Source organism: Cryptomeria japonica, chromosome 11 (assembly GCF_030272615.1).
Source record: "Cryptomeria japonica chromosome 11, Sugi_1.0, whole genome shotgun sequence".
In the NCBI taxonomy this organism is placed as follows: domain Eukaryota; kingdom Viridiplantae; phylum Streptophyta; class Pinopsida; order Cupressales; family Cupressaceae; genus Cryptomeria; species Cryptomeria japonica.
Genome location: NC_081415.1, coordinates 51,481,303 through 51,498,198, shown reverse-complemented (window position 1 = coordinate 51,498,198; position 16,896 = coordinate 51,481,303). Strand labels below are relative to the sequence as shown.

At 36.4% G+C, this 16,896-nt stretch overlaps 1 protein-coding gene across 1 annotated transcript; it reads right to left on the bottom strand.

Moving 5' to 3' along the window:
* Window positions 1–2,850: 2,850 nt before the first annotated feature.
* On the bottom strand, window positions 2,851–3,630 carry LOC131051379 (uncharacterized). Its single transcript, XM_057985874.1, has one exon. The coding sequence runs from the start codon at window positions 3,523–3,525 to the stop codon at window positions 2,998–3,000; it is 528 nt and encodes a 175-aa protein (XP_057841857.1). The 5' UTR covers window positions 3,526–3,630; the 3' UTR covers window positions 2,851–2,997.
* Window positions 3,631–16,896: the final 13,266 nt, after the last annotated feature.

The window sequence follows — 16,896 nt, the reverse complement described above, 5'->3', positions numbered from 1 at the left end:
ACAAGAAATTTGTCTAAGGTAAAAATCGCTCTGGTCCCTGACTGAGGGACAGGAGCGAACTTAGGCATTTGGGTCCCTTGTAGATGTTTTGTAATCTTCAATTTGTCTTCAACGGGTTCAATTCACCTCCTTTCTTGCCATCAAACTTAAAACTTGCTTGATCTTTGTTTAAAACATGCCTTATGAAGAATTTCGCTCTGGTCCCTGGGAGAGGGACGGGAGCTACAATGGATTTCGCCCTGGTCCCTCACTGAGGGACAGGAGCGATCTTGGCATTCTGGTCCACTTTTCTTCATGTTTGTGCCTTCAAATTATATTCATCTGGTAAAATGCACTCCCTTGGATCTCTCCAAATCGTCAAGTTGTTAAAATCCTGCAAGGACGAGGTGATGTTTGATTTTAAGCTCCGGTCCTTCACTGAGGGACAGGAGCGATTTTGCTTCCTGAGGCATTTCTGTGTCCGTGAAATTCTTCAATTTATATTCAACGGAAAGATCACGCCTTTCTTTACTACTTCCATTCGAAAAATCATCTTGATCCTGCAGAGATAGTAAGATTTTTGAAAACGAGCTCTGGTCCTTCACTGAGGGACAGGAGCGATTTTGCTCCTACAGGCCAAAATATCATGATTTCACAAGTTTAATCACTTCACAAGGCAAAAACAAATCATTCCCCATGCCCAGGATCAAATATCAAAAAACTCAAAATTTAGGTCAAAATTACTCAATTGAATAAAATTCACATTTTCATCATCAACACTTCGACAAATTAAGACTCTGCACTCAAAATTCCAATTGAAAATAGACCATTCTGGCGAATTCATTTCATTCAAAATTGCATCCTACAAAAGGAAGCTTAAAAAGCTCTCAAGACTGACTGGACTCTGGCTTGAAAAGACAGTAACGGAAACCCTAAGGCTTGACCCTAAATCCAGACAACTGACGAACTACCAAAACCCTAAAAAGCAAAGCGAAAGGCGAGCAAAAACGAGCAAAAAGAGGGGGTCCCCATTTTAAATGGGGCGATGTGTGAAATGGTCACAACAGGCACATAAACTACCAGGGTTAGGGTTATGGTTACAAACATCAAGACAAATGGCTGATTTGTTCTTAAAAAGAAATTTGCACGTTTGATGAACAAGATGGCCGGCCATTCAAAAGACTTCAAGGAGTTTCTTCGCAGTCCCGAGGAAATCTTGACGACCCCCTATTGATGACGTCCCCCCAACATCCCCAATAGGGGTAGACACCTCAAAAACATCCCTCCGAGGAAGACATCCGTACCTAGTGGTGGCGATGGGCATAGCAAAGGGACATTCCCAGCCATCCCACCATCTCAGGGACGTCCCCATTTCTAGAAATGCCACTTTTTCAAGGGGGCCACATTTCCATTGAACATTACTTCCCAAGCCTAAGGATATAGATGAAACAAGCTACCATGCTCGTTGTATTGAAATCGATGAGGAAAAGAATCAATCCTCTTCTATTAACACACAAGTACAGCAAGGTAGCTCAAATGCCAAAGATGAAGTAAAGAGAGAAGGTAAGCTTGAGGCCGTTATTACTAATTCTAACAGGCAGCGTACTCATTCTGATATGGGAAGATATACTGATAAGCAACCTAAGTGGGATTATTTAGAGAGAAAACTTGTAATGCAATATATCAATGACCTCCGCTGAGTGGAACTTCTAGATAATGTGACTTCATTCATTCTTGATTTGGGGAAGACCATATTTGTTACATATTTATCTTTGTAAGCACTCGAATTTTACTTGAAAACGCAATACATGTAATTGCTTTCCATTGTTGAGAAAAAAATTACCAAAAATATCTTGGACATTTGTCTTTCAACAGATGGGAAATATTTCAGATCTGAAACCCTTATCAATCAAATTGATGAAGTGCATAATTCATTCAATTACAGTAATCAAAATAAGCATTGATATCATTAATAGCTAGTTAATATTTGAAATGAACCCATGAAAGCTCGGAAGGAAGTCTCACTACCCACTGTGTTTTCAATAAACAGTGCACGCTACGACAAACAAAACTCTGATTTTTAGTCCTCCATTACATGCCTAGGAATATAGCAAATTAATAAACTAAAATAAACCCATAACCTATTTGCAACATTATAAATTGCAGATTAGAGTTCCTTACACTGTTTAACTCAGAGTATCAAAATTCTGCAAAAAACGACAATAATTCGCAACTAATCTACATTAGGTGTGTTAAGCGATTTGATCGCCAATTTTTTCGCTGTACTTGGACATGAAATCCAAGGCACCAAAGAACGGACAAACGCTCATGATTTAAACATGATTCATCTCCGAAGTTGCAATTTAATCTTGATTTGACGTGAAATTAAAAACAGCATTTTTATAAAATTTTATAAAATTTACAGCATTTTTTGATTTAATGTTTTTTTTTTCCTAATTTTTATCAGTTAATCTAATTAGTAGAAAAGATCTTTATCCTTTGGTTGGCCAAATCAATCCCAAGAAAAAAATGTGCTGCTATGGTTTATGATTTTACAGAACAGATACTCCTTAGATTTTTTGTTGGCATCTAATCCATTATCCTGCACACATCCACATCCTGATGATGGATCGAGCAAGGTGATGGGAAGCTCCAAGAATTTCTAAATATATCGCAGGGTTTTTCCAGAAGTTTATTTCTTCCACGAGTTTCTAAATTTATAGCCGGTCTTTTTCAGATTTTATTTTTTTAAATTCGATTTTCATTTCACTTCTCAATAGAAGCCTAAGAATACAGGGGATTACGAATGATAAATGATAAATGAACCCACAGTACCACAATTGTCAATATCCTCCATTAAAGGCCTACATATGCAGGGGAAAAAGAATATAAGATGAATTTATTTATTAAGGTGCAGAACCCTTGATGCTACTATTATTATATAAGTACACTGAAAACTCCCGTTTAAGCCCCCTTGAAATGTAGCTGATCGAGACAATACAATTAACCCATTTAAGCTTACTTGGAAGGCTCGGGACCCACAATGCTATTTACAACTGAAGAAGCCACCAATACACCTACAAGTTCTGCTCCCGCAACTACTCCAGCCTGCACAGCTGCCCCAGGCCTTTCAAACAATGAGGCTTCTGACTCCAGCTCTTGAGCAATTTCCTTCACTTCTTCTGCAACTTTCTCTGCTCCCTTCTCTCCTTCGATCACCAATTCTTGGGCCTCCTTTACCACTTCTTCTTCCACTTTCTTCAGCTTTTTAATCCCAAAAAATGGGATGTCTTTGGCGTGGGCTGGTTGGGAAAAATTTAGAAGAAGTGATAAACCTACGAGTGGAACTACTGCTACATGCCTTCTGGATATGCTTGAAATGGGTTGAACAGAGGGATAACAAGGTGGTTTTGTCACCGTGTTTGATGTTTTGCAATGAATTTGAAGAGGAAATGTTGCTTTAGGAAGCGGTGAAGAAGATTGTCTGGGATGGGTCTTCAGATTGGGCAGACGAATGCCGGTGCCAGCTCCACATACCCATGTCATTTTGAACAGACCTTCTGGTGTTAATGTGAGAAATCGAGGTAGAGAAAAAAGGATTATGGGAGCAATGGGTATCTAGGCTCATCCTGGCAACATCCCATTCTTATCTACATAATCCATCCGGTTGGCTCACACTTCCTATGCCAAATTACCTTTTTTTCTATAATTTTTATATTTCCTTTGTTTTCCTTAATGTTTTTGGTATTTTCCTTTTATTCATATGTTTTCCCTTTATTTTCTCTATTTCCTGATTTTGTTATGTTATATTTTGTATTATAGGCTGGCAAAATGATTATTTAAATTTTTTGATGAATAATTGTATCAGCATTCTTTTAATTAGAAAATATTAATGCATATATTCAAAAAAAAGTGGGTAGATGCAAGATCACATCTTGAAAGTCAAATAGGGTACAATTTGAAATAAACTATAACAATTAAAAAGTCGCTAAGTGGCAAGAGTAGTAGTTGGAGGAGGCAGAAGGTCAATGACGTTGGCACGACACACCCTACAACTCCACATGAGGTCATCACAATCAGGGGACATCATCCCCATATAACAAAGCTAAGGCTCAAACCCACAAGCACGTTAGATCAACAAAGGCACAAGCCCACGATCACAATGATCCAACGAGGGTTTGAACCTCAGTGGTCACAACAACATAGCCACTTAACCAACACACTATTGGAAGAACCCATATATAAATATTGTTATTATAATCATAAAGTAATAGAAAGAAATGTAACGCTCACAGTTAATATTGAATGTCACTATAATTTATATCAATTGTCATAAATTTGGCATGAGGAGATTGAAATGGATAACATAAATGAATTAAATGGTAAAAAATGTTACACGGTGCTTCAAAATAACAAATAGCATAATGGTTGTTGACTTTTATATGTAGAGTAGGGAGCTAGACCTTTAAGCAAAGGAGTGGTCGAAATTTGTATGGAAGGTGGCAGAGAGCCAAAGATGAGGTAGTGACCTTCTACTTGCAGATAGCATTTGATGACTTAGGGTAGGGGAATCCCTTATTGTCAATAGTAAAAGTTGTTTTCTTTTTTATCTATTTTAGCTTTAGGGTGTTGTTCAAATAAAATAATCAATGCTAATATATAGAAATAATAGCTAATTATTATGTAGATCTCAATAGGTTGGTGTTGAATGTAGTTATTGTAAATAGACAATTGAGTTAATGTCTTGATTGTATTAGGAAATAGTATTAGAATTATCATATATATGATAAGAAATGCATTGTGTCTAATTCCTAATGGTGATTCAACAAGTGAATTTGCATTTGGAACTCTAAATAGTGGTAAATAAAATGTTAATAAGGAAAAAGTAATAAATGAGGAGAAAATGGCAAATATTTGAAAATTAGAGTGAGAGTAAATAGAGATTAATAAAGATCAAGGAGTAAGCCAATCTTACCACAAGCATATGTAACTTGTCTATATATAATTATAGTTAGATTATTCCACCAAAATAGACACGAAACTAAATGGAAATCAACATGGATATGTTAAAATTCACCTTTACAATATTGTGTCATTCATCCATTTATAGGTGACTGAAAGTGACTTAAACATGTTTGAGCACTCTATAAACAACAATTGGATGAATAGTATTAAACTGTCTTGTTTTGAATTTGATGCTTGGACTCTCACTAATAATAGCCTTGGGACATTTGACCCTATCCATGGTAAAGGTGTTTTTATAAACCCTCATTAGTTTACTTAAAATAATTACAACATGGTTTTATCAAAAAAAAGAGTAGGTTGGATGTTGATAGAAATATTATGTGTTGGATAGGGTCTATTTCTATCATGACACCACTATTTCCCCCAACCCATCAACATTCTTATTGCCCCTAACCTCACCACCACCCTTTGTAACCATTTTCCCATCTTCTCCACCATTATCATTATTGATACCTCTTGCTTGCACTATGATCTCTCGTCTAAACTCAATGTTTCTCACTTCAAGAATGGTGATTGCATTGTTTCTTTGATTGTAACTTTGAATGATGTACACCGAACTCTAAGAAGACTAGAAAATTAGCTAGTAGGAAAAATTTATTACCTAGTGTATACACCTAAAAAATGGTCTAAAGATAATTAATTGAATTTGCAAATAATTTGATTAATTTCCCCATTTAGTCTACTTATAAATAAATCTAAGGATTTATTCATTAAGTTCGTTTCAACAGTTCTCCTTTGATTAATTAATCCTCTTCCCCCCCCCCCCAATTTTAATTCACTCTTCTAGTCTCATTATTAGTTAAAACAAATCAAATCATGATTTATTGAAACTAATTATCTTTTCCTAATATTTAAATTTCTAAATTCAAATATGAGCACATGGCTCGTAACTTCTAACCACCAAACCTAACCACCCCCTAACCTAACCCATTCTAACTAACCCTGTCTTCTTGCACATCCTAACCTCTTTTATCCTAACTTATTATGGGTTGGATATTCCCCCCTCGAGACACATGGCACTTTTGCCACATTTCTCCTCCCTTGGACACTTACCCTCTCATGAGCAAGGTTTCTTGACACTTGTCACCACACAGATGAGAAGTGTCCCTTCCTCCAACCTCTTCTCCTACTTCCCCAATCTTAGCCCTTGGTATCTTCAAATCAAATATGGACCGTTGATTCCTACCACCTCAGCTTTGGCCTTGAAATTCCTATAAATACCCCTCATTTTGGAGCAATAAAAATCCCTTGCATCCTAGATTTCAGCATCATTACTATAGTCATTTTTTATCTCAATCATCTAGCATAATTAGCATCTTAGATTAATCATACATACAATCACATATCTCGTATCGTTTTAGATTAATCTAGCTTAATTTGTTAATCTTGTATTCATCTAGTTTTGCATTCATATAGAATAAATCCTTCGTCTTGGTGTAGTCAAGTCACTGGTATTGCTTAGACAAATCTGAGAGCAAATTTATACTTGCATCTTTTATGAGGCAATAGGTCCATTTGTTATGGTTTTACATTTATTTATTTTGATCAACCATGCATGTAATGATCTATTGAGTGTTTGTGTTGCAGATGCAAATTTTAGATTTCATGCAAACATTAATTCACGCCCACCATGGGGCCCGAAACTCAATTTTTGGCCTTGCAGATCATCACATTCTCATCCTTCGAGATTCTATCTGTACATTCTATAGAATCTCGTGCGAATTATTTTCTTCATAGTATGATATTCTTTGCTTTGTTGTACGGTTAGGTGAGAATTCTTATATGGCTAGGTGACAAAGCTCGTACGAGTTTCTACTTTCTCGTATCAAAAACAGATTGCATTTTAGGGTTTTTCTTGATTGAATTTTGATGATGCTAATGCTAGCCCTGATCTGTTTTGAGATTTTTCACAGCCTAACCAGTTTTTTCATGACGTTTGTCCAAGAACACGCCTATCGCTCAAAAATAATATGACTACTAATTCGTTGTTTTTGCAGGTTGCCTGAAGAGACTCAACTAAACTTTTTGTATTCTTATGTTTTCTAGGCACTTAAATTGTGATGTGGTAAATGAACAAATCTGTTTTCCATGTTTGAGAAGAGTCTAAAAGGTAGGAGAGTATGCTCTTGTCTATATAGACAATCATAAATCTAGACCCTTGAAGCTTTTCGAGTTTGAGATTTGTGTTCCTTTAGTTGGCCTATCATAGTGGGAAAAAGTAATCACCCTGTGAGAACAACCCAAGTGAGTACAGCTAGACCTAAGCATTCTAACTCACTATAATAAATAGGCCTCTCGGGATTAAAGTCTAGAAGGACGGAGATATTTGAGTTTTCTCTTTGGGATCTCTCATATCAAGCATTTTGTAGGGCCTTGCGATCTCAATCACGCTTGCGAGACTACATCTTGTTTCGGTACCTTGTCGAGCTATAGGCCTCAATCGTGCTTGTGCGACTTCAAAGGGTAATTTCGAATGGAAGTCCTTATTAAGAACTTTAAGATAGAAGCTACCTAGTTCACCTCTGAAAGGGGGATAATCTTTGTGCAAGAGAGATAGTAACTCTCCCAAGATACTTACCATATCGTGCCCCCATTAGCATTTGGAGTCGGCTAATACCCTGTTGAGAATCCATTGTGCGAGACTCAGTGGTCATATTCTAATTAGCTATTGGGAGTGTACCTAAGCTTTCAAGCAAAGGTTTTCTCTCTCAGCCAACTTCCTTAGGATTAGCGTGATGTGCTCGAGATCACTTTGCATCTAGCGTGTTTGTTGTGTTTTTGTCCTTGGAACTGAAACTGAAATACTGAAACTGGAGAAAATAATCAAAACATCAAAACTTACTAGTCAAAACTTTGTTCTTGCCAGAAACTCGTCCCTGTCCAGTCCTGTGTCGTACGAGTCTTCTAGTTTTTCATTCTGGTCTCTAATAATTATCATCTGGTTCACCATAAACTGTCGTACAAGTCTTCCAGTTTGTCATTTTGGTCTCTGAGAATTATCATCTGGTTCACCATAAATCGTTGTACGAGTCTTCCAATTTGTCATTTTGGTCTTTGAGAATTATTGTCTGGTTCACACTAAACTGTCGTACAAGTCTTTCATTTTGTCATTCTAGTCTCTGAGAATTATCGTCTGGTTCATCCTAAACTATCGTACGAGTATAGGTAGCAGCTTGTACGAGATTTCCCTTTTGTCATGTGCAGTCACTATATTATCGTCTGGATCATGATCCTTTTTCGTATGAGACTCTGTTCTCATCGTTCTAGAAACTTATGTTTTTGTATGCCTTTTCGGTTTTGTCGTACTTCCCTAATCAGTCCACAGTGAGCATATACCTGGTATTTTCCATCTTGTGCATAGGTTGTCTTCTCGGGTTGCTAGGTCAAGTTATCTTCTGCCAAAACAAATTCAAGACTAGACACGCTAAGGGTTTCAGGTATTCATTTCCATCAAGTTCAAGATCTAACATCTCAAAGTGCATCATCGCATTTTCTTTAATAAACTGATCATTCAAACATAGTTTCTCATCAGGATCTATCATCCTTTATCACGAAACTACAATGCTTGATCAGATTAACCTCGTTCTCTATTATAGGATATATCATTCCTATTGAACTTGGTCATATAAAATATCAAAAAAATTGCACTCCAAACCAAGACCGAAAAAACTTGCAAACTCGCAAATACTTGAATGACCATTTCATGTCTTATCAATCTATCATGTTTACTTCAACAATTGATCACTTATTGGGGCATATTATAGAAAATTGAAACCTCGCAAAACATTCAAAACACGTGTATGCCCGTTTTAACCAAGGCTCTGAGATGAAAGATCAAAGAAACAGAAATAGAAACACTCGAAATGGCTAAAGATCGTGAGGAAATAGCACAAGAAAATGAAATACAAGAGGAAGAGATAACTGATCAACACAACAGAGAAATCAAACAAGATCCTAATTTTGATAAATTCATGAAAAAAATATTGGAGGGTGAAAAAGAAAAATACTTCCTAATGTTAGCAAAGGTTGGTGCTAAACTCCCCCAAGATTTTGACGTAAACGATTTAAGACAAAGGGGAAGATCAAGTGACACTTACAATGATAATGAACAAAATGAAGAAATTTTCAGTCACAAAGAGGATGACACAAGAATTCGTACAAGAATTCATGAGGACACACGAAGAACTAATGATGACACGAGAAGGAATCATGATGACACAAGAACTCATGAGGACACACCAAGAACTAATGATGACACAAGAAGGGATCGTGATGATACAAGAAGGGATTGTGATGATACAAGGAGGAATCGTGTCGATGATCCTCTCTTAGCTCTCACGCAATAGATACAAACTCTTCTAACGTAAATTCAAGATATACAAAGGGGAACTACTAAGAAGTATTCGCTACAGGAAATTTGTCCTTATCCATTTGACAAAAGTCTCAACATGATACCTTTTCCTCCAGATTGTGAAACTCCTAGATATGACAAATATAATGGAAAAATTGATCCCCAAGATCATATAAGAGAATTTTGCACAATGAGCATGGAATTCGCACATGAGGACACACACTTAATGAGGTTATTTCCAAAGAGATTAAGTGGAAAAGCTATGGAATGGTTCTCGAAATTTCCACCTGGAATTAAATCATTTGCAGAATTGGTGGACAAGTTTGTTTCACAATATGCATATAATATACAATATTAGATCACAATGCTAGACTTGTGTCACACCAAGCAAAAGAGTGGAGAACCTTTCATTACATTTATACAAAGGTGGAGACGATTAGCTACATGATATCCTTATATGGTGCCAGAATATGAAAAGATGGACATATTCATTGACAATCTAAATGAACAAATGAGTTATAACCAAAAAATGCAATTTCATCCAAGTTTTGAAAAGATGATTGATAATGAAATCAGGATCAAGGAAGCTATGGTAAAGAAAGGAGAGTTGAAGATATACAAAGAAGGAGTTAATCCTCCTCCCAACAACAATACTAATAATAACAACAATGATGAGCCCAAGTTTTGGAATAGAAATTGAAACATCATCAATGATGGGATAGTGGATAATAATAATGTGAAACCAAAGCATCTGGTTTTCAATCTATCAAGTCACACAGTAGCGATTCAACAAGATGACAATAAACAAAAATCATATTTCAATAATTTCTTTCGCAAGAAATTTACCAACATTGGTGAGCCACTTGGGTCAGCACTAAAGACACTTCATGCAAACAAGTTGATTACCTTTCCAGAAGCAAGAAACTTTGAACCCAAGGTAAAACCTTCTTGGTGGAACGACAACCATTATTGTGATTTTCATCGAAATAAAGGACACCAAATAGATGATTGTCAGCGGTTAAAACACGTCATCCAAGATTTGATTGATAATGGCGTAATAACTATGGATGGGCATAAGACAAATGAATCGCACACAAATTTTAAAACTCCACTTCCTAATTATGAGAAGGGTGAATCATCAGTAGTGTAAAATGGCAAGGGTAAAGCAAAAGTGAACTATGCTCATACTTATGATAACGTGGTTAATGTGATTGTGGTCAAAGAGAAACAACAACAAGAACCCGCTCATGTTATCACAAGAAGCAAAGCCAAAGTTACTTTGTCAAATCCTACTACGGACATGTCATCCACTTAAAAACAATATAGTCTAGTGGATCAACTACAGAAAACTCCCGTGCAAATATCAATTTTAGAATTTTTAAAACTTTCACCACACATAAAGAAATTTTAGATAACCACTAGAAGATACGACGCTATCCAAAGATCTCGATGTAGATCAATTCCAAACCATGGTGGGACACCTCACAACTCCTCATTGCTTATCATTCACAGAAGAAGATGACATGTCTTTGCAACATCTCCATAATGCTCCATTGCATATTGAAGTCCTTATTCATAAAACATGTGTTAAATGTGTCCTAATAGATGGATGAGTTGACTTGAATATTTTCTCATTAAGTCTTATTCGTGCTTTAGGTTATTCTGAAGAGGCAGTTGATTCCCGTAAAAAGATCACAATCAAAGCATATGATGAAGAAGAACGTTCCTCCAAAGGAATTGTGGTATTACCCATTAGAGTAGGACCCTTGTAGAAAGATACAACATGCCAATTTCTAGACCTAGATTTATCATACAACATACTTTTGGGAAGACCATGGATTCATAACATACAAGTTATTCCCTCAACTTATCACTAGTGCCTAAAGTTTTTGTATAATGGACAGGAAATCATAATTTCAGCAGACTCAAATCCATTCCAATATTGTAGTAATTTGAAACTGACACAAGAGGTCATTGTTCTACATAATAGAGAGGCATCGTCTTCAAGCACACAATCCAAGGAAAAATCATTTTCCTCAATCTTGTCAAGTTTTAAAACACAGATACAACTAAGGGATCAAGGGAATGGAGAATATTCACTGTCACAGTTACCACTTTCTCATAAATCTTATGGTAAATCATCAAACTCAAAACAACAACCAGCTGTGAAACCTCTTCCAATATTTGATGGATCATTTGTTAGTGTTGGGACATTATCTGAGGAAACAAAGAACATATATATGCTATAATGACTATATAAAGATGAAGAAGTTCAACAAAAAATTAATAATCTCAGAATACCCACAAAAAAATATGGAAAAGGATTTAACATCCTTCAAAAAATGGGATACACTGGAATAGGTCCTATAAGAAAAAGAAAATAAGGTATCTCAGAACCCATACAACCTCATACTCAGTAGGTTACAGACAAATCAGGCTTAGGGTATGGACAAGTTACTCCACAAGAAGAAACATCTTCTAGGCAGCAAAAAGATGAACATGACAAAAGACAAGAGCAACTTGCAATCGAAAGAGAAGAAGCATCTACCAAACAACAAGACCAAGAAAACATAAGATCACAAAAAGAAAGAGCTTCTAATCAGCAAGAAAGACAAAATAAAGGCACTTCCCAAGCAGAGTCAACTCCCAATCAAAACAGACAAGAAGCTGGTATAAAGCAAGGAGAACTAATATCAAGACTAACATAACTGAATATCAGCCCAGAGGAAGCTGAATATGAAAGAAGAAAAGAGATAGCGAGGAAAACAGAAGAAATAAACCAAAAGCTATATGAACAAATCTGTAGATTGTAGGCTGCTAGTGAGACAAATTCCAATGAATGGGAATGGGATTCCTATCATTCTGAACAATCAGTTGAAGAAACCTGCTACGAAGAAGATGTGGGTGTCGATGTAGTTCATGTGTATGCAAGACAAATGTTAGGAACTAGATCACTTGAATTAGAATCACATTCGATCGACTTGGATTTAATCGATGACGATCGGGAGCTACTTGCGAGAGGTCATTCTAATGAGAGTATTGTCCTAGACATTGAAATACGTATTGAAGACTTTAACATTTCTATCACGACCCTTAATGCCTTTGAAACATCTCAACCTGAAGATCCCTTACCTTTAATACATCCTGAACTTATTGACTAAGATAATGAAGGACATATTGAAATTGATACCTTTCTTAATGACCACGTTATAGCCTTATAACTCAATGCAATTGAGCTAACAACAACTTCCACCAAGGATTTTGCCAACGCATCTTCCAGTCAAGTGGGTGCCAAATCTCCTAGTCGCAAAAGTAAAAATAAAGAAAAAAATATCAGGTCTAATTTTGAAAACCATTTATTGGCAACATTAGACCAAAGAAAAGTAAAAAGAAAGGACACGTCTAATAGTGAAAACCTCCTTGAGGTGCCGAAAGATGGGACATTTGACACCTTACCTGAATATTATCAAGAGAGATCATCTATACTAATTGAACCAACATAGGCAATCAACATTGGAACAACAAATAATCCAAAGATTGTACATCCGACAACCTCTCTATCAAAACAAGAAAAGCAAAAATATCTAAAATGTTTTAAAAGATGACAAATCAATTTCACCTGTTCATATGAAGACATGCCAGGGTTGGATCAAGATCTTATAATGCATCACCTAAATGTCGCTCCAGAAGATAAACCAGTAAAACAAAAATTGAGGAAGATGCATCCTCATATAGCTCCTTGCCAAAGCAGAACTAAAGAAATTACTGGACGTGGGATTCATCAGACCTGTAGCGTATCCTTAATGGATATCAAACACAGTTCATGTTTCTAAACCGGATAAAAGTATCAGAGTATGCACAGAGTTCAAAGATCTCAATAATGCATGTCTAAAGGATGACTTTTCTTTGCCTAATATTGACATCATTGTTGATTTAACTGCTGGACATTCCTTGTTTTCTCTAAAGGACGGTTTCTCGGGATATAATCAGATTAAAATAGCTCCAGAAGATCAAGAAAAGACAACTTTCACATGTCCATGCGGTACTTTCTGTTGGAACATCGTGCCATTTGGACTAAAGAATGCAGGTGCTACTTACCAGAGAGCCATGACAACAATATTCCATGACATGATGCATACATTCATGGAACACTATGTAGATGACATATTGGCAAAATCATACAAAAGAGAAGAACATCTACAAATACTGGAAAATATCTTTGACCGGTTAGAACAATACAAGCTAAGGCTCAATCCTAAGAAATGTGCCTTTGGTGTCACGTCAAGTAAGCTATTGGGATACATTGTTTCAGCTAGAGGTATAGAAATAGATCCGACTAAAGCTAAACCCATCATGGAAATTACATCTCTCAAGAATATCAATCAACTCAGATCACTCCGAGGAAGATTGCAATCAATTAGAAGATTTGTTGCTCAATTGGCAGATAAATGTCAACCATTTACTCATCTGTTACACAAGAATGTTCATTTCAAATGGGACAATCAATGTGAAGAAGCATTCAACAAGATCAAGGAATATCTCATGCAACCACTAGTTCTAATGTCACCAATTCAAGGAAAGTCATTGTTACTATATGTATCAGCCACAAGAGTATCATTAGGAGTTTTGCTCGCACAACAGGATAATGAAGGAAAAGAATGAGCTATTTACTACATCAGCATAATATTAGTGGGATACGAGCTCAATTATTCACCAACAGAAAGCAAGCTTAGCAGTAGTGTTCACTTCCCAAAAGTTGCGGCACTATCTACTCTCTCACTCCATCAAACTGATTGCTAAAATAGATCCATTAAAGTATTTGCTCGGTAAGGCGACATTAACATGAAGATTAGCAAAATGGGTCATGATCCTAAGTGAATCTGATATTGAATATGTGGACAGGAAAGCTATCAAGGGACAAGTTATTGTAGACCAGCTGGCCAAAGCACCACTTCAAGATGATCATCCCTTAAACATTGAATTTCTAGATGTTGATATCCTCTCAATCACCAAATAGACATGGCAGTTGTACTTTGATGGTTCATATACTCAGCATGGATCAGGAGTAGGCATTTTAATCATTACACCACAAGGTCACACAATTCTAAAGGCATATAAATTGAGTTTTCTATGCACCAACAATACAACAGAATATGAAGCTTTGGTCATAGGAATCAAGATGGCCATAGAATGGAACATCACACAATTATAGGTTTTTGGAGACTCTCGGCTCATCATCAATCAAATTAATGACGATTATCAAACAAAGAATGACAAACTAATGCCTTTTAAAAAGACGGTAGATGATTTCAAGAAGTATTTTGTAGAAATCACTTTTGAGCAGATTTCGAGAAATGACAACAAAGCAGTAGATGCCATGGCAACAATTGCTTCTCTACTTCAGACACAGGAAAATCAAGAGCTTTACGAATTCCTAGTGGAAGAATTATTTTACCCTACACATAGTTGTCCTGATTCCCGAATTATTGGTCACCTTGTTTGGCATGATTCCTCCCACTATGGCCAAATTTATACATACCTGAAATATAACACCCTCCCTCCTGACTTGTCAAAGAACCAAAAGCGAAATTTCATTCGGCAATCCTCTCGTTATACTCTTATCGCGGATACCCTTTTTAAATGAGGTTTGGATGGTACTCTCTTAAGATGTATCGAGCAAGAAGAATCTAAGAAGGCCTTAAATGAAGTCCATAATGACATTTGTGGCACTCATTCAAGTGGTCTTACCCTTTCAAAAAAACTCATTACGCTTGGGCTATTATTGGCCAACTATGGAACGAGATTCTTTTGAGATAGCTAAAACATGCAAACAATGTCAGATCCATGGTAATTTAATTCATGCACCAGCACAAGAGCTTCATGTTTTGGCAACCTCTTGGCCTTTCTGCCAATGGGGTCTTGATCTAGTAGGAAAGATAAATCCTCCTTCATCCAATGGTCACAAATTCATCCTTGTAGCTACAAAATATTTTACAAAATGGATTGAGGTGGTACCTCTCACAAATATCACAAGAAAACAAATTGCTACATTTATCTTGAACTACCTCATATATCGCTATGGCATACCCATGACCATTATCAATGATAATGGGCGATCGTTCAAGAACCAGAATGTACAAGAGCTTTGTGAGAAATTTCAGATCCAACATAGATTCTCCACACCCTACTATCCACAAGGGAATGGACAAGAAGAAGCATCAAACAAAACAATTTTGAAAATCCTCAAAAAGACAGTGAATGATGCTGGCAGAGATTGACATATTCAGTTGAACCCTGCTCTATGGGCCTACCATACCAATATCCACACACCAACAGGAGCCACACCTTTCTCTCTTATCTATGGATCAGAAGTAATAATGCCAATAGAAGTAGAGATACCTTCTCTACGAGTATAATTAAAAGGCCTTATCCCAGTTGAAGAGCAGCGAGTATCCAGACTGTAAGAGCTAGAATTGATCCATGAATGACGACAAAATGTCTTTGATCATTTGAAGGTGTATCAACAAAGAATGTGTTGAAGTTATAATCACAAAGTCAAACCAAGAGCCTTTCAAGTTGGAGAACTAGTGCTAAAGAAAAATCCACGAAACCAATTATATCGAGAAAAGAAAGGGAAGTTTGAACCAAATTGGTTGGGTTCATTTGTTGTCACAACAACATTTGGGCCAGAAGCCTATCAACTATCAATGCCAGATGGGGATCATCTCGAGGAACCCATCAATAGCATGCATCTAAAAAAAGTTTTATGTCTAAAAGCAGGAAAATCCCCCCAAAAAAGTGCAAAAGCAAAAAATCTATAAACAGTGGAAAAATTAGAAAATACAAAAACAACGAAAAATAGTGAAAAAAAAAATCAAATATAAGAAAAAGTGCAATAAAAACAGATGGTGAAAACATGGCAACAATGCTATCTATCAGCTAGCTCTTCCATTTATTAGTTCATGCGTCCTTTCGCTTGCATTCTTTTTTTCATCAATATTGTTCATATCCATAATAAGGCCTTTGTACATACGCAAGCTTCGCAGGTGATTTCTCACCGTGGTTTGGATCATTGTATATATCATAATAAAAGTTTGTTTCTAGACTGGGGGCAAAATCCTGAACCTAGCCAAGGGCAAAATTTTCGTGGGCTTACTCAAACAGGTAGAACAACAGTAGGAAACACTTGTCAAGCGAAACTTGAGACACATCCAACGTTGAACACAAGATCAAATTATCAACCATCAACTACCCACTGTCAGTCTAAACACGACAAACACATATCAATGGATGATATCTTTTGACTAATGATTTTAACACTTCGATAATAATGGTTCAACTATTTTATCTTGGTTTTCGCTATCATGATTTCAGAGTGACTCAAGGATGTCTTTGACTAAATAAACAAGGGTGGAACATGATATTTTCTTGTCTACTGTTTGTAAATTAATAGTTAATAAGAGTAAATTTGTCTCAGGACATGATCATCGGAGTATCATCGAAGACATTTCGGATTTTCATATAGAAATGGTTAATACTGC

Coding starts and splice junctions, on each gene's coding strand:
- LOC131051379 (XM_057985874.1), bottom strand. CDS start 3,525: ATGACATGGGTATGTGGAGCTGGCACCGGCATTCGTCTGCCCAATCTG.